We start from the raw sequence: 24,534 nt of genomic DNA, 5'->3' as shown, positions 1-24,534 counted from the left end.
ACCAGATTTCAGTAACAACACATGCAACCCACACTAGCAAAGCAATCAAACTTTAGATGTCCATAAATTAAGTTATGTGTGATAAAATGGAATGACACAGGGAAAAGAAATGGAGATGCAAAAGGCACCAAAAGCCAAGACAGCAGTTGAAATCTATCAGTAATCAGAAAGCAATCCAGCCCCCTGTCAGTGCAAATTTATATCAGCTGGTTCAGTCCTAATTGATGGCCTATAAAAAGGTGTCTCATTGCTAAGGTGTCACACATGAAACATCTTATGATGGGTAAAAGCAAAGAACTCTCTCAAGACCTTCACACCTTTATTGTTGCAAAACATACTGATGGCATTGGTTGCAGAAGGATTTCTAAACTTCTGAATGTTCCACTGAGCACTGTTTGGGCCATAATCCGGAAGGGGAAATAGTATCATTTCACCATAAACCAGGTGCTCCTCGCAAGATTTTCTGACAGAGGAGTCAAAAGAATTATCAGCAGAGTTGTCCAAGAGCGAAGGACCAATTGTGGAGAGCTTCAGAAAGACCAGGAATTAGCAGGTACAATTGTTTCAAAGAAAACAATAAGTAACGCACTCAACAGCCATGGCCTGTATGCACGCTCACCACGCAAGACCCCATTGCTGAAGAAAAAACATGTTTGCTAAAGTTTGCTGCACAACATTTAGACAAGCCTGTGAAATACTGAGAGAAAATAGTCTGGTCAGATGAGACCAAAATTGAACTCTTTGGATGCCATAATACACAACATGTTTGGAGGTGAAATGGCACAGCACATTCATGTCATTTAAGGAAGGATGAAATGAAAAATGTACCGGGACATTCTTGATAAAAATCTATTGCCATCTACCAGGATGGTGAAGATGAAACAAGGGTGGATATTTCAGCAAGATAATGATCCCAAACACACAGCCAAGGAAACTCCCACTTGGTTTCAGAGAAAGAAAATAAAGCTGCTAGAATGGCCCAGCCAATCACCTGACTTGAATCCAATAGAAAATCTATGGAAAGAACTAAAGATTAGAGTTCATAGAAGAGGCCCATGGAACCTCCAAGATTTGAAGACTGTTTGTGTGGAAGAATGGGCCAAAATCACACCTGAGCAATGCATGCAACTAGTTTCTTCATCCAGGAGGTGTCTTGAAACTGTTATTACCAACAAAGGCTTTTGTACAAAGTATTAAATAAATTTAAGTAAGTGTGTTCAGTACTTTTACCCTGTGTCATTCCATTTTATTAAACATAACTTAATTTATGGACATCTCAGGTTTGATTTCTTTGCATGTGTGGGTTCCATGGGTTGTTACCGACATCTGGTGAAAATTTCATATCATTAGCACCTTTAGAAATATATTTACTGAGAAAAATGGTGATGTGTTCAATACTTATTTTACCCACTGTAACTGCCCATCTGCCGTGAAGACATAGTGCTGCTCATAGAGACTGTTAAAAACTTTTTCTTGTAAATGCAATGAAGATCAAAGCTCTTGTCAGTTGATAATCACCACCCACTACAACAAGTAACCAAGTTCACAAGCAAAGAACACTTAGCATTAGGCCCTCTGAGCTCAATTAAATGAGCTTTTACAGCCACATCTAATGTGTTGGTCCACCCTTTTATATTGCCAGACTGTCTCAATGATCAGTGTCTAACATTGGCAATAACTAACAGGTTTCAGCAGAAAAACGTTGTATTATAAGCTTTGATGATGCATTCTGTGGAAATGTGAAAAAAATACTGTCGCCAGAATATAAAAATGGACACCTCATTACGTTTGAATATTTACAAAGGTCTCAGCTTCAACATGAGGTATAAAATAATGCAGTATCATCAGACCTTTTTACACCATGTAATCAAAGGAATCAAACTGTGACACAGACTACGTCCTGGCTCACTCATTATATGTTTACCTTGATCTGAAAAGCTTCTGATGTAACTGATTAAAATGTGCAAACGCACGGAGACATCTTCATTATTGGAGAAAATGAATTGATAGAGAAACATATATTATTGTCTGTGCAGCAGGTTCTGATCCTGTCTCTTTTCCCTCAAGGGTTACATCAAACAGTGCCGCAAGAGGACAGACATGTTCACTGAGGAGCAGCTTCGAACCATCTTTGGCAACATTGAAGAGATATACCGATTCCAACGGAAGTTCCTGAAGGGCCTGGAGAAGAAGTTCAACAAGGAGCAGCCGCACCTCAGCGAGATCGGCTGCTGTTTCCTTGATCATGTACGCTGAGTAAAAATAACTGAGAGCGCTGTGTGTCATCATGCTTTCAGAGGGACATTACTATAGGAGGAAAGGAGTTTTCACCCTTATTAGAGGACGGTGATGATGATGTTTGATTATTGTGATAGTTGGTTAAATTGAATTTTATAATAATTTCATTCACTCGTTTATTTATCCACTCCACTTTTTTGTTTTTTAAAGTCTTCTCTGCTTCAATCCCATCCTATATCCCTGCTTTGCTCCCTGTTCATTATAGCATCATTACTACGTAAAACTATGTGACAAATAGAACTATGAATTACTGTTTAGTGGCAGCCTGAAACAGAAAATACTAAATAATTGTGTATTATCATGAAAAAAAATTTGAAGGACAGAAAAAAAAAGCAACCATATGATTACAACATGAATCTAAACAATACTTGCGTTTGACTATATGCTGATAATAGATATTGTCCAAAGCTAGAAATAAACAGCTGGACAATAGGTAGTTGGTCCACTTCCCATTGCTTCTTTATTGTGCCTTTTTAATCCATCGTTCAAACTCCTCAAGCTAACATTGATAAACCCCTTAGTCAGTTTATTAGGAACACCTTACTAAAGCAATGTCATACATCCATGGACAAATGTTCCTTGTAATTAATGTTTTAGGTTAATTTAGGTTTGGCAGTATAAAGCTGTTTGTGGTGGTGTTTAGCCTGCCCTCACAAAGCAAAATAATAGGAGCACTTGTCAAAGTAAATGCATTCGCTCTGACCCTTTCCCTCATGTTTTCTTTCTTGTGCAGCAAACAGATTTTCAGATCTACTCAGAGTACTGCAACAACCACCCCAACGCCTGCGTCCAGCTCTCCAAGCTGATGAAAGTCAACAAGTACGTCTTCTTCTTCGAAGCTTGCCGACTGCTCCAGAAGATGATCGACATCTCTTTGGATGGTTTCCTGCTCACTCCGGTTCAGAAGATCTGCAAGTACCCGCTTCAGCTGGCTGAGCTGCTGAAATACACCAACCCACAGCACAGGTGACTACACACACTTTCGGCAGGTCCACTGGCACATATTGCATGTATGCACTACTATAATGCACGGCCAATGTCTAAAAAAAATTGCCACCACTTATTCTTTCTTTAAGAGAACAGCTCAGTGTAGACAGTCACAGTCAATATCTGTCTTCTTTGTATAATATAGCTAGATAAATAATAAATAACTAGATGAATTTCTAGATGCATTTTAAAGTCTGTAAGTGGAGCTCAAGTTATTTTATAAATTTTTTTTTATGAAAGATATCTATTATATTTTATACCTTGTAAAAAGATTAATATTTGGCTCTAAATTGTCTTAACATAAACTACAAAATCATTTATGAGATAGCAACTGTGCATGTATAACACGTCCATATCCATACAATTCTTATTGACGCTGAGTCTATGAAATTGCATTAACATTTTTGCAGGATAATTCGTCAGAACATGTACACAATGTAAACAAACAAATCTGCTTAGAAATGAATTTTAATAGATCCCAGTCATTGTTTTTGTTGGCTCAGCTTCTGCTTCAATTGTTGGGGCCACCCTCATTAAAGCTGATGTTATTCTGTATTTTAAAACTGTCAGCAAAGTCCGTTAAAAGCTATATCCCTCAATGGTTACAGAATTTAGAAAAAACACAAGAAACTTGTGTGACAAAAAATGGACCAGACTTAGTGATCACCTTCCTAGCAACAAACTTTCACCCTGCTCTATGTTCCTTACAGATAATATCCAACTAGGCCAGTGAGCGGTGATAGCTATCATGTCTTTGGGGTCATCATCATCAATAATAATAATGACTTATAATGACTTTCTTAAATTGCAATTACTGCCATAAAAGGGAGAATTATAAAAAAATGTATGTCAACAGGAGAATTTGTAAAATAGTAAAAAAATTGCTGAGCCCCTAGGGAAAAAAAATCAACAACAACAATCAACTACTGAAATTAAGAATTAAAATATGCTTCAAAAAAGTTATAAGATGTGTTTTAACAGCCTCAGTGTGTCTGATCTCCTTGGTTAGGGTGTTTCAAAGTCTGCGGCCAAATTAATGAAACTTTGGGCCAGATGACAGAGTAAGCTTTGTGGATCTCGGGCAGCATTTGGTCATCAGGAGCAAGCACTTCTGAGATTATTAGAAGCTGCCAAACCAAACACAGCCTTAAAAATGCTGAAAGTTGTTTTAAAATCCCTCCTAAGGGACACAGGTATGTAATAGAGACTAAAATGGGTGTGTAATAGGATCTCTTTTTTTTAACCACTTAGCAGGAGCCAGGAGCCTAGATGTAGTATTTTAAAGAAGTTACACACACAGTGTTGTATTATTCAAGAGACAGTGAGATGAATTCAATTTTCTCAAGATCAGCGAGTGAGACAAATGATTTCATTTTGGAACTATTGATGGCTGATAAACAAATTTTATATGGACCAGGCATCAGTGGAAAATTCTCAACACGTTTCTGTGCATAACTTTTCCTGGTGAAGATGTATATAAATAAAAGGAAACTAGCATTTACCAAACACATCGAAACCAGTGGACGTAATGTGTTTGAATGAATCTGCGTTTTATTCTGTATTTTATGGCAGCAGGATGGTGCATGTGGGACTGGGTTAAATAAAGATTTCAAAATGATGTAGAAACATGTCACTTGCACTCTGTGGCTCAAATTAGATACTAATAAATATAAAGAATATTTAAAGATCTACATTGTAAGTTTCATGTTGCTGTTTGATCTTTAGAGACTACAAAGATGTGGAGGCAGCCTTAAACGCCATGAAGAACGTGGCGAGGCTGATCAACGAAAGGAAACGGCGCCTTGAGAATATTGACAAGATCGCCCAATGGCAGAGCTCCATAGAGGACTGGGAGGTGTGGAGAGAAGCATCACTGTATCATCATCATGCTTGTGTCTTTGATTTGAAATTCTGGTCGCAGCAAGTAACTTTCTGTGCGTATTTTGTGCAGGGGGAAGATGTTCTCAGCAGGAGCTCTGATCTCATCTTTTCAGGGGAGCTGACCAAACTGTCCCAGCCTCAGGCCAAGAGTCAACAGAGAATGTTTTTCCTCTTTGACCATCAGATGGTTTACTGCAAAAAGGTGCCTCAGCATTTAAACCGTTTTTTTTGCATATAGCTGGAAAAGACAAAACTGAAGATATACAGTTGTGTTCAAAATAATAGCAGTCCCACATCACTAGCAAGATAAATCGCTGTTTTTGTTAGAATTTCAGCTTATATACTGCAGGTATGTCTCTAGAAGGGTTAGTAAAGGTATAGAAAACCAACAGACCCAACAGGCATTGACGTACATGCTGCTGATTCTGTGAAACTGAATAATTTACTGAAAGGGGCGTGTTCAAAAGAATAACAGTGCTGAGTTCAATTAGTGAGGTCACTGATTATGTGGGAAAAAAAAAAAAGGTGTTAAACAGGTGGCCCTTATTTAAGGATCAAGGCAACTGACCCTGCATATGCTGGCTGTGCATTTGTCCTAGAAAAACAGAGTAAAATGGGTCGTTCAAGAGCGTTCTTTGATTAAGAAATTAATAAAAGAGGGGAAAACCTATAAAGAAGTGCAAAAAATGATAGGCTGTTCAGCTAAAATGATATCAAATGCTTTAAAATGGAAGCCAAAACCAGAAAGGCGAGGAAGAAAAAGAAAAACGACTATTCAAATGGATCGGAGAATAACAACCAAAATGGCTCAAAACAGCTCAAAGAAGATCTAAGATTGCCTGTGAGTACTGTGACAATCAGACGACGTCTATGTGAAGCCAAGCTACCAGCAAGAAGCCCCCGCAAAGTCCCATTGTTTAAAAAAAAAAAAAAAAAAAAAAAAAAAAAAGAAATGCTGAAGAGGTTAGAATTTGCCAAAGAACACATTGACTGGCCTAAAAAGAAATGGCGTAATATTTTGTGGACTGATGAGCGTAAGATTGTTCTTTTAGGGTCTAACGGCCACAGACAGTTTGTCAGACGTCCTGAAAACACTGAATTCAAGCCACAGTAAACAGTGAAGACGGGGAAGCACAGTGGTGCAAGCATCATGATATGGGGATGCTTCTCCTACTATGGTGTTGGTCCTATTTATCGCATACCAGCGATCATGGATCAGTTTGAGTACATCAGAATACTGGAAGAAGTCATGAAGTTGAAGTTGAACCTTCAAGTATTTTTTAGTTTGTAAAGTAAGATGTCAACGCAGCTACTTTTTTGAACATTATATTTCTTGACTTTCTTTAAAATGTTTTCAAATCCAATTACTTTTTCCAATTTCCTTGCTTTGAAATAGAATGTGCAGTGTCCCCAATGCATTTGTGTTCATTAAAATACAATTTATTTGACGAACTTTTACGTTTACTCGCCTTTTTAAAGACACTGCTATTATTATGAACATAACTGTAATAGCTAAAACTGTGGAATCTGTTGGTGGACATTACTTAGCGCTTTGCAATGAATTCATACATCCATCATATATGCAGCTTATCTCTGGCAGCTGCAGCCAGTCCCAGCTGACAGTAGGTGAGGGCGGTTCACAGACTGCCAGTCATTGACATGGCCAACAACAGGACAAACAACCAGTCACGCCTGCAGCCAGTTTAGAGTCACTAACTAACCTGAATTAGCATGTCTTTGGACTGTGAGTAGAAGCCATCAGAAAACCCACAGAGACACAGTGTGAACATGTAAACTCTATACACAAAGGCCTACGACTCAGGTTCAAGCTCTTGTTGAACTTGCTGTGAGGCAGCAGTGCTATCTGCTATTCCACCATGCCACAGTGTAATGAATTCATTTCATGTGGGAAATGGAGGCAAACCAATTTTTGTGCACAGTGCAGTCCATGTCTTGGCAAAAGCAGATGTGCTAAAGGAACTGCTCCTTCATTTATTCACACTGCATTAAAAAAAGAAAAGATAGAATGTGTAAAAGATAAAACAAAGAATCTTTAAACCAGTTCAGAGTGGATCAGTACAGACACCGTTAAGCCCCATTTCCTGCTAATAATCAATCAAAAGGAGAAAAAAAATATCTGGTGTCACTAATGAACCTGCATTTTTTAGACTCCCCTGTAGTGGGTAGCTGCACAATATCAACAATAAAAATGCATCTGGTCAACACCTGTGGCTCTTGCCAGTTAGTTAGATTGGTATTTATTTGACCTGTTCACAAGGATTCTTGGATAAACATCTTCCATTCTTATCATCACAGGACCTCCTGCGTCGGGACATGCTGTACTACAAGGGACGGATGGACATGGATCACATGGAGGTGATAGACGTGGAGGACGGCAAGGAGAAGGACTTCAACATCAGCGTGAAGAACGCGCTGAAGCTGCGATCGCTGGCCGGCGACGAGGTCCACCTCCTGTGTGCCAAGAAGCCTGAGCAGAAACAGCGGTGGCTGCGGGCCTTTGCTGACGAGAGGAGGCAGGTCCAGCATGACCGTGAGACAGGTCTGATGCACACATACACCATCTTCACCTTAAATAATACACTAAGATTTGATCTCCAATGATGTGTCAGTCATCGTTAATCTGGATCACCTGAAATCAAACTCACGATCTTCTGGCTAACTGGCAGCATCTCTACAACCTCTCGGTCTCACTTTCTTCCCTGAAAACCACAGAACTGTTTCCATAAATGTAATTCATATCCTCTCTTCTCCCTCCACTACATCTGCATTAATATTTTAATATCCTCACTTGGCCATGCGTCAGGAAGTGTGGGACTGCCAGCAGTAAATGGATTCCTGTGATGCTCATCCAGAGAGTTGGCAAGCACTGATGCCACCTCAGCTCCCTCCATTACACACTGAGTTTGTGCCCTGAGTAGTTGGGTCTTTGTTATCTGGCTGCTCGTCATTGCCTTTGTCTTTCTTGTGTCGGAAGGATGTTGAGTCTCTCATATTAGATGGCTGGTTGTGTTGTGTGTAAGATACAGTTTGTGTAAAAGCCCAAGGCTTACACAATATCTGTTGAGTTAAAGCTGCGGTCAGACTAGACCATCCATTTCTGAGGATTCCCTCATATATGTAGCTGACAAATATGTTCTCCTTTTCCTGGAGAATCTAGCAGGGTGGATCTGTCATGGCCCACACTTTCCCAGATGTCATTGCACACCATTAATAAAAATAACACATTGGCAAACATAGATTCAAACGCTAATCTAATCTAATTTTCACAGCAAAAAACGTAAAAACCTATTGGATTCACTGAAGTCACTCAATGTTGCTGATGGTTTATTTTTGAGGTTGTTTCGAATGGCTGATAATAAAATGTGCATGAAAGGAACAATGTCATTTAATGAATAAAGTGCAAAATACTTTTTCAGCTGCGGTAATACTTTCGTTGACCCATCTGGCTATCTGTCACTTTAACCTTTCCTATGAACTTTCATTGACTTCATTGATCTTACTGCATCAATAATGCAAGTAAAAAAAAAAAGAAAGACAGCAATGTTATACCTGATATGGTATATTTCTTTTAACTAACGGCATCTAATTGTTCTACAAGGTTTTCAGGGTCATAATAACCAATTACATCATCACTCAGTCAAACAGACAGAAACAACAAACCTAAAATGACATTTTGAACCTGCTGCTTTTAACATGTTTTTCCCATGAAAGAATAACTGTTTATTGAGAAAACTTATATTTATTTATTTTTCTATTCTCAGGCTTCTCTCTCACAGAGGTCCAGAAGAAACAGGCCATGCTGAATGCCTGCAAAAGCCATCCCGCTGGGAAACCCAAAGGTACACACCCCGGGGTTCAGAGAGATATTTGTATTTCATGGATCTGAGGAGTCTCAGGGTGCTGTAGCATCTGTGTCAGTGTAGTCTTTTCATCCCCTTTATTGTTCATAAATGTTATTTCATTCTATCACGGAGGACTATCTCAGTTTTAAAGATACCTTCCTGTGTCTCTTTGCTTGTATGTAAGTTACCTCACTGTGTATAATACGTACTGTGAGCACATACCTATAATGCATACGGCAGCACTTTTTAGAGAAATCACCAGAACCTGTTTTCATGAAGCATTTCAGAATCAACAATCACAGTGCAGATTTAACTGGGATTAAAATTACTCTTCGTCCTTCAGAGTTATTTATAAAGATTCCTCCACACACTTCCTCAACAGGACCAAGTTCTCCTTTAAAAATAGACATAAGTGTTGCTTCGATTTTCGCTACTGTCAAGGACACACTTCACACAAACACATCCTGTACAAATGTTTTCAATTTAAAAGCATCCAGGCAATTAAAAGGAAATATACCTTCACACTTTCCTGGGAAGTTTTTATTGTGAAACTTTTGCTGTCAATGTTGAGTTTCACTCAAAGCAGAGAAATAGAAAGGCAATGCAATTGATAAAAAGTGAATTTAAATAATGGTTGCTTTCTTAGTAGCTACAATGTGAATTCTTTCTTCCTCTGCCACAATTAGATGGATGCCACTACCCACGTTTTATATGAGACATACTTTATCTTAACAGCAGACAAAGCATCAGTACATTAAAAGCTTTTATGAAGACCTAAAGAAAGGAAATACTATTTTTTAAATCAACTATTTGCAGGTTTTGCCACTGAGATGTAGCCAATATTAGGAGTAGTTTACTAACCAGTTTGGCCGAAAGCTTATATTTCATTCTCTGAGCAACGTTCATGAGCAACATGGATGCTACAGTGACTTGCTATTAAGTCAAGTGACAAGATCGTCTGATCAGAAAGAGGCTATATGAAGGCTAGATGAAATTAAAGAAATAGAAGCAAAACAACAGAGACAACTCCTGAGTGGTAAATGAACAAAGCTTGGTGCTAAACTCACCACATTTCTTTTAAACGGCTAACCCTAACTGCTGGAAGTGTTGAAAATATTGTTCAGGAGATTCCTATTGTTCTGAATGGCAGTCGACCATGTCTTCCCCACTGAAGTTAAATTTAACATCACTGGATCTGAATCACTGTGAGAAAAACCTGGTATCAATAATGAATGTGTATTTCATGTCAGCTCCTTTCAGTTCTACATGCTATTTCCTAAGAAAGTCCTTATTTACAATATTTCCTCTTCTCCTCCTCAGCGGTGACCAGACCCTATTACGACTTCCTGCTGCGACAGAAACACCCCTCCCTCCCCACTGCTTTGCCCCAGCAGCAGGTCTTCATGCTGGCTGAGCCCAAGCGCAAAACCTCCACCTTCTGGCACAACATTGGCAGACTGACTCCCTTCAAGAAGTAAAATAAAAATACAAATAAATCAGAAATGAAAAGAGATGCTGTGGAGAGAAGTGTCTGAGAAGGAGAAAGAGAAGAGCTCTCTGCTCGTGCCTGAATAGACCCTTTCTAGTCCTTCCCCTCTTTCCTTTCCTACTTGTAACATTGCCCTAATTGATATACTGATTTATTGTAGAGATGAGGATGACTATGATGAGGAGATTATTTTTCGAAAGCACTTTATAGGTTGGTTAACAATCAAACTTGAGAATGGTCCCTGGAGACACTGAGTCAAACAGGGAGAGTGGACTTTTGCTTAACTTACTACTACTATACCTTCAATCAAGCGCTGACTGGTACTAATATTACTACTGTACTGCTGCGAGTGAGCGTGGGACTCCTGACTGTGCTGCCTCTGTGAAGACGTTGCCTGTCGACAAACTTATGTCGTTTCATTTCCACTGTTCTCTTATTTTATGATTTGACAGATGCCAACTGTTCACAGTGCCAGATGATTTTGTTTTTGTATCTGTTCGTTCAATGTCTGCTTTTGAGAAAAAAAGGGAAAATTGAGGCGGCGGGAGGGGTGGGGGATAAAGTTTCTTGTGCTTCTCTCTGTGCAAATATATAATTTAAGTTCATTTCAACTGGGTTTAGTATTTTGTGATCTTCACCTTCCAAAAGTTATTTCTGTATTTCTCTGGTGCATTTGTGGTATTGTGCAAACACTCGATAAAAGACAGAAATGCAGCCCAAAGAAGATACAACTCATCAGAGATAAGGAGCTTTTTACTCAAACAAACAGCAGCAAAGCCCACACACTCCGGCAACACACATTCCTCGACTCTTCCCTATACCTACCGTATCAATGAAAGTAAACAAGTGAATCTTCTTTCTTTTACAAATTTCCTCCTTTTTTCTTTTTTTTTTCAAGTGCCATTTGAAGTGTGCCATGGATGACTTACAATGACATGCATGGATGTGATGAAAAAAAATACTGTGAAGATTATTATTATTATTTTTTTTTTATCTCTGAAGAACCCAGCTATATTTAACCAGATCCAGGAACTGAGATTTCATCATGCTACCAAGCTGATGGCATCACACACACACACACACACATGCACACACAGACAGATGTTCTTTTATCTACCTGTACTTCTGATATCCAATATTCCTACTCTGTGTATCTGGTCTCCAGTATAATCTCATTTCAGATCAATGCAGCCCAATGATATTGCTCTGTGCATTCGGTGAAATGTACTCCGTTCATCTTTATGTTCAAATGTTTTATCTTCTGAAGATATGGAATATTAAACATTCCTACGCTGACAACCGTGGCCATCAGTTGGGTTGATTATTTATCGTGAATTTGTTCAATTAAATTAAACTTTTTTCAATTCTGGGCACATCCTTAAACTGGAATGTGGAGAGTAAGGTGACTCTGCCACTACCAAGTGTTTTTTGGCCTCTGTAATTTAAGTACCTTTAATAATCTGAGGGGTCTTTTTTGACATTTTATAATCATCATCATGTGACTCAGTTTTTTTTCTCCAGTATGGCCCGTATAAATTTTTAAAATATTCTCTCTCCTTATACCTCTTTATGATATTGGTAATCAGGTCAGCCGACCCTGCCAACTAGGTGTCCTTAGGTGAGTTGGCAACCCTAATCCCCACTCACCACATTTAGATTTATCTGCATATGGCAAGAGGTTGGAATGTTATGTTTGATAATAGGACAATTGAAAGTGAGGGTCTAGCATGAAACGCTCATGTGCTGCACACCCATTTTCCCTCTTACTATGTATACCTGCACTTTCTACCCCGATATATCAAGGAAATCGTGAGATGCGGAATCGTCCATGAGCACAGAGCTGCTAGGGATAAGAAAATTATATTCATATGACCTCACATCTGGGGCTGGTTATGAAACTGAAAATGTCCATAGCACAGTATCAAAAACTGTCATTGAAAATTAGCATTAAATGGACTCAACTGTTTGTTCAATTTGCCAATTTCCCATTTTATCTTAAGTACGTGCACGGTTGCTTTTTGTCAAGAAAAAATAAACACTGATGAATACCGACACGTTTGACTTATTGTGTTTAAAACCTTTTGGTCTTGGTTATTAACTTTTTAGAGGGCTTTCAACTATGACTTCAAGTCTTCCTCAGTGAATAGTGTTTAGTTGTAATAGAGTGATGTAACCAGAAAGAGAATTGCAAAACAGTGAAAAAGAAAAACAAGGTGTGGACCTTTTGTCAATGCTTGTCAATTTTTTTTTTTTGTCTTGTCAGTGTTGTCAACAACAACAAAAAAAGAAGCCTGGTTTAGACTAAATGGTGCAATGTTTGCTGAAGATATGAGTTCACCACTCAGTGTCCCTGGAAGAGTTTCACCACCACCCCAGTGTTGTCTGTCATGGTAGGTACAACCTTTACCCTTCAGGACTAGAAGCTTAAACTTGCCAAATTGAGTTTTAAGGACAGCTGTGACACCCACTCTGAGTGCACAGCAGCAATGCAAGACTACAGCAAAGTCGAGGGAAAAACAGAGTATCAAAGATGGAGCCTCATGGACTCTTTGTCATCAGGGTGCATCTTCTGCATGAAAAAGGGTATCAGTCAAAAGGTTGGACACAATTTCCTAATCATTTGAATGAGAAAGTGTGTCCAAGCGTTTGACTGGTAGTGTAAGTCATCTCCCATCTTTATCCCTTGCCAATGGTCTTTGATGACATTAAAATTAAGTTGTCATATGCCTGTACATTTGTTCGGTTACGTGACTACGCATCCAGATAAGAGGAGTGGCTCATTTTTGCCTCAAGGCCCTTTAGAAGATTTGTCAAGCCCTGTGCTAATTGCCCAGAGGCACTGAGACAAGTATGATACAATTGTTGCAATGCCACTGAGGCTGTGCTGTGAAATAGAGGTTGAGCTAAAGCTAAGTGTAATTCTCTTGTTCTTCCTGCAGTGCACTGCCCTTAACACTGTTGCCTCACATTAAACATGTTTTTTTTTTTATGGCATCAGTCAGAAGAAGAAGAACTTCAATTCAACTTCAATTTAGTGTAAATTGGAAAAGAACAAAAGAAACCTGAACCTCTAAACAAAAAATCATTGCCAAGCTGTGTCCTTGCAAACTTGTATCTACCATTTAGGATCAATTTGCAATCTCTCTAGAAGTTTTATACACATTCCAGTATCTGTCAGTTTGAGCAGAGTATCTGCTGGGTAACAGCAGAATCGTCTGTTGTGACAAACGTATTTATTTACTCATGCTGTGGAGCAGCCTGAAGAGCTTTACACACACCTGGGAAGTAGGCCAATGGGATGAAGCTTGACAGCTCTTTGAAATAAGGTAGATCTGACTTCATTTGGGATGTATGTGAGACTCACTTCTTGTAAACTCAAGATGAGGAGATAATAATGGGTTGTGCATACAGAACAACAGCCAACACTTCTTTTATATATCACAATTAAATGATAATATATATTCTTGTGAATCTGAGCTTTGGCCTTCCATGTCAGTCATATTAAAAGCCTCTGTAAAGCTACATATTTTGTAAATAACTAAAGTCTGTATCTGGCTCTGTGTTCTACTTTCCTCTGAGTGGGTCCATGATTTAAAAAATGAACCTCATGATGCATTGAAAAAGACTTGAAACTAGAGATCCTATTTATTGAAATAATGAAACAACTGAGAGGCAGGATAATTTTCCTAAAAACTTTATATACAGTCTGTGATTTCCAGAATTTCTCAGATGAGTCTGCAGTGGTTTGATGTATCCACGGGGGAGATGAGGCTGAGTACAGGTTGTGGACCTGAGAAGGACTAAGGTGCCGATGACCCCTGTTTCCATCCATGGGGTCAGTGTGGACATTGTTGAGGAGTACAAATATATTGGAGTACACTTTGACAATAAACTGGACTGGGCTAAAAACACTGACGCCCTCTACAGGAAAGGCCAGAGTTGCCTCTATTTTCTGAGGCGCCTGAAGTCCTTCAACATCAACTATGCTCAGGATGTTTTATGAGTCTGTGGTAGCCAGTGCTATCCTGTATGCTGCGGTGTGCTGGGGCAGCTGACACCAACAGACTAAACAGACTGATCCGTAGAGCCAGTGATGTTGTGGGAGTGAACCTAGACCCTCTGATGGAGGTGACAGAGAGGAGGATGCTGTCCAAGCTGCGAGCCATCTTGGACAATGTGTCCCACCCACTCCACGACATGCTGGCCAGTAATCGGTTATCAGTACAAGGCTGATTTTCCGTAAATGTACCACGGAGCATCATAGAAAATCATTCCTCCCTGTGGCTATCAGACTGTATAACTCCTCACTCTGACTGTCAGACACTCTGAGTCAGTTGGTTTACTCTGGACTATTAATAATGTGCAATAACTACTTGATGTGCAATTATCCAGTGCAATAACTACATCCATGTGCAATATTCTATTTTCAAATGTTGGTAAACTGTTTATTTATCACTTTGTAGATACAGGAGCAAATGTACATTTATATTTTAGTCTTAAAATATATTCTATTTTATTTTAGTACTTATGTTTAAACCTTACTGACATAGTTTATACTTTTATACTTTCCTACTTCTTTAAGACTTTTGAATGGGAGCATCTGTAACTGACGGCAATTTCCCCTCGGGAATCAGTAAAGTATTTCTGATTCTGATTAAGGCAGAACCAGATTTGCCGACTTGTAGAATCATGTTTGCATTCATAGGTGCATATTCCAAAATGTAGCAATAGTTCTAAAATTAAGAGTACTTTATTTATCGCACAAATGCGAAATAATGATCATGATGAAAGACACATAATGTAATTCTGATTCAACCCTTGACCTTCCGAGGTCAAAAGGTTGCTTCCACAAGCTCTGAAAAGGCCAATTGCGCATGCCACAATTATTGCTTTTGAAATTAATGAAATAAAATGAATCAGCACTATCATCTCTAACTCTAACTTAATCAGAATGAGTTGAGCCACATTTTCCGCTTAGTTTACTTCTTTCCAGTAACAAATATTAGCCTTTGTATCACTTATTAAGTACTTAAACTAAATTTTACTATGTTTAGTGCTAGATAAATGCTTATTTTTTTTACTCTGTCTAAGTGACAACAATAATGAAAATAGCTGCTTCTATGTGCAATCCTTTACTTTTGCCATCTGGGCATATTGAGCAGCATAAGACTGCCTGCTTATGTGATGACCCTCCTCTGTCTCTGATTCATATATCTCCTCATCTTCTCCTTCTTCCTCATCCTCTTCTCCTTCCTCAGATTCCTCCTCCTCTATGCCTCTCTGGCGTTGTAAAGTGCTGCGAGACTGCAAAGGAAATAAGGTGACAACGTTCAGGCTCACTGATCAATGTGTTGCTGTGTTATCCTTGACAGATCCAGTTACTATGGTAACAATGATAGAAGGGCTCACCCTCCTGGATTTTTCTGGGTGCTGGCTGTGCAGCTGCTGGTTGTTATGGCGTATGATAGAGGCCAGTGCTGGCCTGAGGCTTTGGCCTTTGGGGGAGGCCGCAATAGGACTGCGGTGGTGGCTCATGGAGGTTTCCAGATACCCAGCCAGAGGATCAGCCATCTTGAGCCGTCCACTAAATACCTATGGACACGAGAAGACATTGCCAGAAGCAGGGTTTAAATATTTAAGTTTTTTTCTAGGGATTATGATCATCTGATAATGAAGGGGGGTAGGAAAACTAAAGTAGCATTAAAGTATCTCAACATTCAATAATCTTTTAATGCTAATTTTAGCCAGAGAAATTCTTTGCCACAATCAACATATTGAATTGCAGAGTGGCAAGTAAAACAGGCACTCACATAAAAATTACACAAAAAAATTGCCCTGAAAAATATTCATTCAATTTTCTTGTCTATGTTTTATTACATGACAGAAAAAATTATTTTCAAACATCCATGTTTCTACTCTTAAATCTAAACTTTTTTTACATTTTACATTGCTATTTTTTTTATTTATTTATTTATTTTTTGTCACATATGGTTATGGGTGGCACTGTTGCCCATCAATAAGAAGGTTGCGGATTAGATTCCTGGTTTGGGTCCTTTCTGTGTGGACTTTGCATGTTCTCCCTGTGTCTGCGTGGGTTTCCTCCATGTGCTCCGGTTTCCTCCAACCGTCCAAAGACATACAGTACATGTATAGGTTAACTGGTGACTCTAAATTGACCATAGGTGTGTGTGAGTGTCTGTTGATCTCTGTCTGTCGCTGTGTGTTGGCCCTATGATGGACTGCGACCTGTCCAGGGTGTACCCTGCCCCTCGTCCAATGTGAGCTGGGATTGGCTCCAGCAGCCCTGTGACCCATAAACGGAAAAAGCTGTGGAGGATGGATGGTGGGATGGATGGTTATGGGTTATTTTGTAAACACACAATATACTTTACTCTCACCAAATAAAGTCAAGATAATCGACCACATTTTGTTGCAGCCAGTTCCCTATTTACAAACAACTAATGAATAAGTCAAATATTTACTCTCTTTTACCTCTGGTTTTGGTTGTGGACTGCACACTCATTATACATTGTAGATTCAGGTTTTAGCAGTTGTGTCATTATCGCAGAATACCTCCAGATCCTTCTGAGTGTTCATTGCCTCCAAGTTGCGGAATGTGTGTGTATAGACTTCCAGAGCTTTAGCATGAAAGAGCATCTCTACTGTGATGAAGTCTGTGAAAATTGTCTGAAAAAGGAAAAACAAAGTGAAGGTTGCTGTCAGTCCAACACTCATTCTCTGGATACAGTTTTAGTATAGCGTGCATATGTGTGGGAAACTGACTTTGATAGCCTCCAATTTCTGTCTCTGGAAATCAGTGATGGCCTCCTCTAGTTGCCTGATGCTATGCTGGGCGTTGTTGGAGGCCTTCAGCGCATTTACTTCTGCCTATCCATGAACCAATGTAAAGCCTCTACAGCACTGGAAATGTGATGATATTCATGGGTTAACCATAAAATTGTTTACATTACCTGAGACTGGAAGTTCTTGTCAAGAGAATATAATAATATGTAATTACATTCATGTAAATATCATTGTAGAAAGTAAAATATTGCCATTCTTTCATGATATTTAAAGGTATGAACAAAGTAAAATCAAATATTTCAAATTCATATGGCTTGATAAATATTTGCTACATTTTGGACATATACTAGGACGTATATTAATTACAGTTAAGGACTCTGGTTTGCCACAAAAATACATAATGGCCAGAATAATGCAAAAGCTGATATCACAGTAATTTTGTCCTTTCCCAATTGAAAATAAAATGTCATCATTTTATTTTATCCCTTGACATTAATTGTTCAATTGCATAATAAATGATGTATGAATTTTGTGAAATAAGTGTATTTGGTGATGCCACATTGACCTTTGACCTTTGGGTATTTTCAAGTTTAAGGAAGGATACAATGCTCTTTCGATCTGCTGGGTTCCTCAGTCTGATTTTCTCCACTTTCCGTAGCTCCTTCAGCTCTCTGTTTAAATCAGTGTTGAACTTCTTCAGATCTGCCTGAATGGTACACAGACATATCATCCTAAGGCCAGTCAGATGTAAATGTTTGCAGCGGACAAGGGCAGCAGATATTCCCAAATTTTTACTTGGCTTATTGAAAAAAAGTTCCTTTCTTTGCATAGTTTGCAGATTCTCGCTTTCCCTAAATGGGTTCTCTGGAGATACGTTCTCATCCTCTTGTAGTCCAAAGGCAGGCCTTGTGCCTTGTGTGAGTTTGAGTGTAAATAGGTGGGTGTCTCTAAGCCCTGGGATAGACTGATGACCTGTCCAGAGTGAATAAAGATAAGTGATGTGAGTAATGGATGGATGGATGGATTCAATAGCCAACCATTGATATGTGGTGGTTTAGACCACCCTTTATAAAAGAAGATGTTTGACAGATTGACACACTTTAACCTTTTAAGCAGAACTTTTGTCCACCTTTTGTCCACTTCGTAAGACACATTAACCCAAAACAACCAACCAGAAGAAAGATAGGTCAAGGCAATTGAGAGGAAAACTGCAGAGAGGGATTGAGTTTACAGTAACTGTTTTTAAAGATGCAGATTTAAATGTTTAAACTTAAACTTAAAAATGCAAAGAGTAATTGTGCAAACATAGATATGTAAATAGTCATTTGAACCCATACATGAATAATATACTGTACAAATACTAAACATATATTTAATAAATGAACAATACTATATTAATTAACACATAATCAGTACATAATACATATATAACAAAAAACTTGTTGCGCTTGCCGTACAACTTCATAATTAAAATGGCTGATGACACCTCATCATGCAAATGAGCAAAGTGACTTTTGACCTGTGTTATAAATACAAATATTTCTTAAATAATATTATTTTTCATGTCAACATAATTTTTGTTTGTTCCTTATATGTGAATTAACAAGTAATTATTCTGATACTATCGCTTTATGAACTGGTCCATGCTATCTGAAGCTCCACTGTTATCAATGGAATATGACTGCCTGAAAACAAAAAGATCATTCAAAATAAAGTCTACACCTTGAATGTATATACTTTGTCTCTATATGAAATTAAAGCAAGAAAAAAGACAAAGAATTGAAAATTTATGTTTTGTCTTGAAAGTTCATTTTGAAATCAGCTATCAACACATACTGAAGGATTCTTGTATCTAGGTAAACATAAAATGGCATATGCAAAGGTTATATTTTGCTTGAACGGCAAATAAATTCTTACTTCATGGCAAAAAGTCTTTTGTCTCAGTTGGTACTGTGGTCATATTTGTACTCAAAACAAGGGACAATGACTGAGACAAGCCACCAAAACGTGGGGTCCAACTTCTGCATTTCACTTTTCATGTGAAACAGGCTTGAAGGATGAAGACTATACTATAAAAACAGACATTGGAAAATGGGAACATGGGGGAGAGCCATATAAGCAGTAATGAGTTATTTACAGCTGATAAAGTAACATGCATCCATCAGTTAAACTACTTATCCAACAGCAATACGGTGCACAGTCCCACCTTACATTGGGTGGGGGCCATGTTCACTCCGGACAGGTTGTTAGTCACGGCACTGACATATAGAGACAAACAAGCCTTCACACTCACACTCACAATTTTGAATCACCAATAAATCTAACCAAGAGGGACCCCAAAAGGCACGAGGAGAACGTCAAACCCAGAACATCCTTACTACCAGTTTACAGTGCTAACAACACCTTCATCTACAAATAGCCTGTGAAAATATATCTCTGTTGGCAGGATACATCTTTATTCAAACTCACCCTTTTATTTTTGACAACGCCTCCAAAGGCTTTTAGAGGACCAACAACTCTTGTTTCCAGTCTCTCTACCTATAAAAGTGAAGACAGGAACCAGTTGGTAAAGAGTTTCAAGAAAGCAGAACATGTCGGATGTGTGGAGACAGGCAGTCAGTGTCTCTGACCTGAGCCTGCCTGTAGTCCTGAATCATAGCAAGATCCTCTGCCAGGTTTTTCAGGCCCATCTGGACCTCGTGCCCCTCTGTGCTGGAAAAGTCAAAGAGCTGAGCCACCAGCAGGTCCGCCTTGTCTCTGAGCTTGGCTGTCTTCCTGGTGTAGGAGCCCAACAGGTGACAGATCTCACCCAGGTTTTTCTCAGCATGTTTCACTGTCTGCTCCATGCTCTTCACCTCGACATCCCTGCTACAACAAAAATACAACAGAGCAATAGAAAAAACTTAAATCAAAGGAGGAAATGTAAATCCTAACCTTGTATTTTAGCATGTCAGAATAAACTAGCTTTGTACTAGTTTGGTCTCAACGTTAAAGTCCTCAGAATGAAACAGCCTTTGGATAATTTGAAACATAAAGTCCTGACTCGTACGTAGACAAGAGGCTGTTCATGTTTGCTCTGCTCCTTCCTCTCTGCTGCTCCTCTTCTCTGTTGTTTGGCTCAGCTGGTTCTCACCTACACCAGGTAAAAAGGCTGGTTGCTATGGAAACAGCAACAACAGATGGAAGCTAATGACGATGGTGGTGGTGTAGGGGATGCTCCATTCCACAGGAGAGCAGCAGAGTGTTATTGTGTTGGCTGAATTGAGACTAACTGAACAGTCTTTCTGTCTCCTTGTATATGAGATGTAGCGACTTGCCTGTCCTCCAAACTCGCTGCGAGAGTGTGCGGTCCTTTGTATAACGTTTGTATGAGTCCAGATACAGTTTTGCACTATTTAATGAAACAATACAGCTCCTCAGACGGCTTTTTGTTGCAAATGTAATAAAGACTGTCTGCCAAATGTAACTAAGCAATTAAGTGATCAACGCAAACGAAAAGCGATGAAAACAGTGAAAGCGGTCAACAAAAAATTACGGCTATCATGCACGCCTCTATCCTCCCCGTGTGTGCCGGTGACTGAGTCTCCTATGTCACCTATGGCATTCATACCCGGTGCCCACGTGACCCAAACATCGTGAATCACCACAGGCAACCAAAGGCTAAACAAATCAAAAGATGAATCCACCCGTGACATAATGCGGCTCCTGCATAAGATGTGCTCCTTGTTGAAGATTATTTATATCTCACCTCACTATCTATACCAATCACAATTATGCATACATTATTAATATTTATCCCAATAATGACAGGGTATTCAAAAGGGGGAGAGCAAGAGAAAGTTCAAGAAGGTTCATACATGATGTCAATCTCCCGTTCCACCACATCCCAGAGATGGTCTACTGGATTCAGGCCACTGAAGATCACAAAACTCACTGTCCATTTCCTTATGTTTGAACCACTTCTGCTTTTTAGACACAGATCATTATGCTGGGTGAAGCAGCCGCGAGAACATGACAACCTATAGCCGTACAGGGATGGGTTAGGGTTAGCAACATGGTCCCCAGTATCACAGTATTTCATATAACAGATTGGAGTGTTGACACGGAGCAGGTTGGGTTTATGGATTCAAGCTGCTTGAATCGAATTCGAGCCATTCGACTATCTTGTTCATAATCCATTGTGTTAGGACTTGTCATTTTGATGACACTGACATTTTTATTGACAAGGATACTTGCTTTTTAGGAATTAACTATCCATTTAAAGCAAGTGACACGCTTTTGTAGGTTATCAACTAGGTTTTGCTGTTTGTACTAGTTGTAAGAAATGATAGATACATAAAGAGCTGGAAGCTGCCCCCGTAATTTTCTCCTGCCCCAACTAGTAGTAAAGGCAACATTATGATCCTGCAGCATTATATATGCAAGAATCAAGGCACCTAACATTTTTAGAAGGAATCTTCCTATTTCAAAGAGATAGGAACCGTCAAACAAACATCCCGCGGCGGGATCAGAGTGTTGCAACTCTTCTCAAGGGCACTGCTCGCTCGTAGCTTCGTACCAATGGCGAATCTTTTTTATGACGAAATGGATGAAATGAAGTGAAATACTTTTAAATATATTGGATTTTTTATGCCGTCATGTTTGGTGGGGAAGTCAGAGCATTTGCGGGGGCATGACGCCCCCCGTACCCTTGTCCAGATCCGGCCCCGCTGCCTTAATAACAACAAAAACAAACAAACAAAGAAACTTTAGCCTTTCCTCGTTGGTGAAGACTGAAATGAGTGTCAGCATGAAGAAATGAGATGGTGGCGCTAAAGGTTCCTCGTCAGAGACCATGAAGCAGCAAAGAAGAGTCGTTCAGCCCCTGTCTTCTTTCACGTCCTCAGTCAGCCTTTGATTACTCGCGCTTCCCGCAGTTGAAATCATTCTGTAGGTTTTCTAGCAGACAGTGAAAATGAGCGGCAGAGGCAAAGGAGGAAAGGGACTCGGTAAAGGAGGCGCTAAGCGTCACCGTAAAGTTCTCCGTGATAACATCCAGGGAATCACTAAACCCGCCATCCGCCGTCTGGCTCGTCGCGGCGGAGTGAAGCGAATCTCCGGTCTGATCTACGAGGAGACCCGCGGTGTGCTGAAGGTCTTCCTGGAGAACGTTATCCGGGACGCCGTCACCTACACCGAGCACGCTAAGAGGAAGACGGTGACCGCCATGGACGTGGTGTACGCTCTGAAGAGGCAGGGCCGAACTCTGTACGGCTTCGGAGGATAAACACGCTCCCACCAACTGCAACAACACAAAGGCTCTTTTAAGAGCCGCACACATACTCACTAAGAGCTCATGTCCTTCATCGGCAGGTCACAAACACGAAACTCCGTGGAAATACACGTTTCTACCAAAACTGTCCTTGCTTTGTGTTATGTGGTATTAAGTCATACTTTCGCTATTAAACAGATTTCTAGAACTATCACAGGTCCCCTATTTGTCTTACCTACAAAGACTGGCTGAAACAAAATGGCTGGATTAGTCTGGAACTAACATCCTAACCTCCTATGAACAACCCAGCTTGTCACCATTGTTTTGTAAATGAAGTCCCATATAGTCATCGTTCACAAACACCCAGTAGGCCTGCTCTTACGTTTTCCAAGTACTTATTTTCTTATTTCGTTGTTTTCACCAGGATTTGTGTTTGTCAGCAATAAAGGTCAAACATTTAAACTTTATTTGGGCAATTCAAAGCACCCCGTGTCAACTTGCACGGGCTGCACGCTTGAGATGCGCTGCACAACACTCCTGCATTCAGACTTTCAGAGGGTCAAACTTTGTAATAACGCTGGATTTTTGTCATGTAATACACGTCTTCAAAGTTAGGTCCCCCAATGGGAGTTTTGCACAAGGCCCCTTGAATATGGACTACATAAGAAATAGTCATATCGCAGATATTTACGGCTACAATTGCCATACAGTCCTGCAGCCCAACACCAGAAACTCTCAGTAGATGTTTGAAGCATCCAGTCTGTATTCAAGCATACCCCTCCCCCTGATCTGAGCATTCTGCTGGTAATGGTGGTCTACCACATTCCGATGTAATGGCTGCATTTACAGGAATGCTACAAGGAATCTAGCTGTAGGGCGTTGAGTTGTAAAATTTAAGATGACAGCGTTTTGGCTGTGTCCTGGGCACAGGACAAGCAGAACAACCCAACGTCTCATCCACACAGGCCTTAAGTTTCATTTCACTTCACGGTTTCTTTATTTTTAATACATTTTCAATAAATTCTACTTGGACCAATGACATTGAAGATCGTCACGACGTTTCAGTTTTTATTTCCCTTTGAAGATTTTGCAAATTTGTGCAAAATAAGATAAGAAAAGAAACACTACACCGCGGCGCTGAGCGGTTAAGCCAATCACAGAAGAGCAGCCACACCGTCTAATTTGCATGCAGCCTGTATAAATGCAGTCTCCCCCTCTTCAGTTCATTCTGCAAACAACTCAGTATCAGATCCGAGATGCCTGAACCAGCCAAGTCAGCGCCCAAGAAGGGCTCCAAGAAGGCCGTAACGAAGACCGCCGGCAAAGGAGGCAAGAAGAAGAGGAAGCCCAGGAGGGAGAGCTACGCCATCTACGTGTACAAGGTGCTCAAACAGGTCCACCCCGACACCGGGATCTCCTCCAAGGCCATGAGCATCATGAACTCGTTTGTCAGTGACATCTTCGAGCGCATCGCCGCCGAGGCGTCTCGTCTGGCTCACTACAACAAGCGCTCCACCATCACCTCCAGGGAGATCCAGACCGCCGTCAGGCTCCTGCTGCCCGGCGAGCTGGCCAAGCACGCCGTGTCCGAGGGCACCAAGGCTGTCACCAAGTACACCAGCTCCAAGTGAACACAACCACCATCACCAAGCAGCCAACACAACGGCTCTTTTAAGAGCCACACACTTCATCTACAAGACTAAACTCCTTGTTTCATACCAACAACGCTGCTTCAGCTAGAATTATTACTGCGGCTCAGTCACACTCAGAGGCCCAGCTGGACTCTGTGGACACACCGCTGCCTTCACTCTTCGCAGTAACACAGCAACTCTGTTATATTACACTGTTCTACAAAGACAGCAGTGCGTGCGCTCCGCGTGTGTCCCCTATTCATTTTATTTATTTTTTTTTCTACTCGCAACTAATGTCAGACCAGAGTGTTCAAGTGGACACAACTGCAC

At 40.0% G+C, this 24,534-nt stretch overlaps 4 protein-coding genes across 6 annotated transcripts in view; 3 read left to right on the top strand and 1 right to left on the bottom strand.

Moving 5' to 3' along the window:
• The window catches only part of arhgef4 (Rho guanine nucleotide exchange factor (GEF) 4), a 109,754-nt gene extending 97,186 nt beyond the window's left edge, over positions 1-12,568 (top strand). For all 3 annotated transcript variants that reach the window (XM_029528939.1, XM_029528940.1, XM_029528941.1), the window contains 7 exons: positions 2,068-2,247; positions 3,032-3,264; positions 5,011-5,140; positions 5,237-5,368; positions 7,483-7,726; positions 8,949-9,026; positions 10,350-12,568. In XM_029528939.1, coding sequence (XP_029384799.1) covers positions 2,068-2,247; positions 3,032-3,264; positions 5,011-5,140; positions 5,237-5,368; positions 7,483-7,726; positions 8,949-9,026; positions 10,350-10,507 — 1,155 coding nt within the window. In that variant the 3' untranslated portion in view covers positions 10,508-12,568. The remainder of the gene's footprint in view (positions 1-2,067; positions 2,248-3,031; positions 3,265-5,010; positions 5,141-5,236; positions 5,369-7,482; positions 7,727-8,948; positions 9,027-10,349) is intronic.
• A 3,293-nt stretch (positions 12,569-15,861) lies between these two features.
• LOC115061368 (protein FAM92B-like) lies at positions 15,862-20,391 on the bottom strand. Its single transcript, XM_029529676.1, has 8 exons — positions 20,372-20,391; positions 19,953-20,190; positions 19,792-19,860; positions 17,927-18,028; positions 17,490-17,495; positions 17,302-17,406; positions 17,092-17,205; positions 15,862-16,110 (listed from the first exon to the last, which is right to left on the bottom strand). The coding sequence occupies exons 1-8, from the start codon at positions 20,389-20,391 to the stop codon at positions 15,862-15,864; spliced, it is 903 nt and encodes a 300-aa protein (XP_029385536.1).
• Positions 20,392-22,276: 1,885 nt separating this feature from the next.
• Positions 22,277-22,588, top strand: LOC115061246 (histone H4). The gene has a single exon (XM_029529533.1). The coding sequence runs from the start codon at positions 22,277-22,279 to the stop codon at positions 22,586-22,588; it is 312 nt and encodes a 103-aa protein (XP_029385393.1).
• A 1,241-nt stretch (positions 22,589-23,829) lies between these two features.
• On the top strand, positions 23,830-24,204 carry LOC115061007 (histone H2B-like). Its single transcript, XM_029529218.1, has one exon. The coding sequence runs from the start codon at positions 23,830-23,832 to the stop codon at positions 24,202-24,204; it is 375 nt and encodes a 124-aa protein (XP_029385078.1).
• Positions 24,205-24,534: the final 330 nt, after the last annotated feature.

The sequence above is a fragment of the Echeneis naucrates genome, chromosome 20, assembly GCF_900963305.1.
Source record: "Echeneis naucrates chromosome 20, fEcheNa1.1, whole genome shotgun sequence".
Taxonomy (NCBI): Eukaryota; Metazoa; Chordata; class Actinopteri; order Carangiformes; family Echeneidae; genus Echeneis; species Echeneis naucrates.
This window is presented reverse-complemented; position numbering and strand designations above follow the sequence as displayed.

Excerpts from the sequence above, each read along its gene's own strand:
- LOC115061007 (XM_029529218.1), top strand. The coding sequence starts at position 23,830 with ATGCCTGAACCAGCCAAGTCAGCGCCCAAGAAGGGCTCCAAGAAGGCC.
- LOC115061246 (XM_029529533.1), top strand. The coding sequence starts at position 22,277 with ATGAGCGGCAGAGGCAAAGGAGGAAAGGGACTCGGTAAAGGAGGCGCT.
- LOC115061368 (XM_029529676.1), bottom strand. The coding sequence starts at position 20,391 with ATGAACAGCCTCTTGTCTAC. Across the intron at positions 19,861-19,952 it reads AGGACTACAGGCAGGCTCAG|GTAGAGAGACTGGAAACAAG; the intron begins GTCAGAGACACT and ends TCACTTTTATAG. Across the intron at positions 18,029-19,791 it reads GCGTTGTCAAAAATAAAAGG|GCAGATCTGAAGAAGTTCAA; the intron begins GTGAGTTTGAAT and ends TGTACCATTCAG.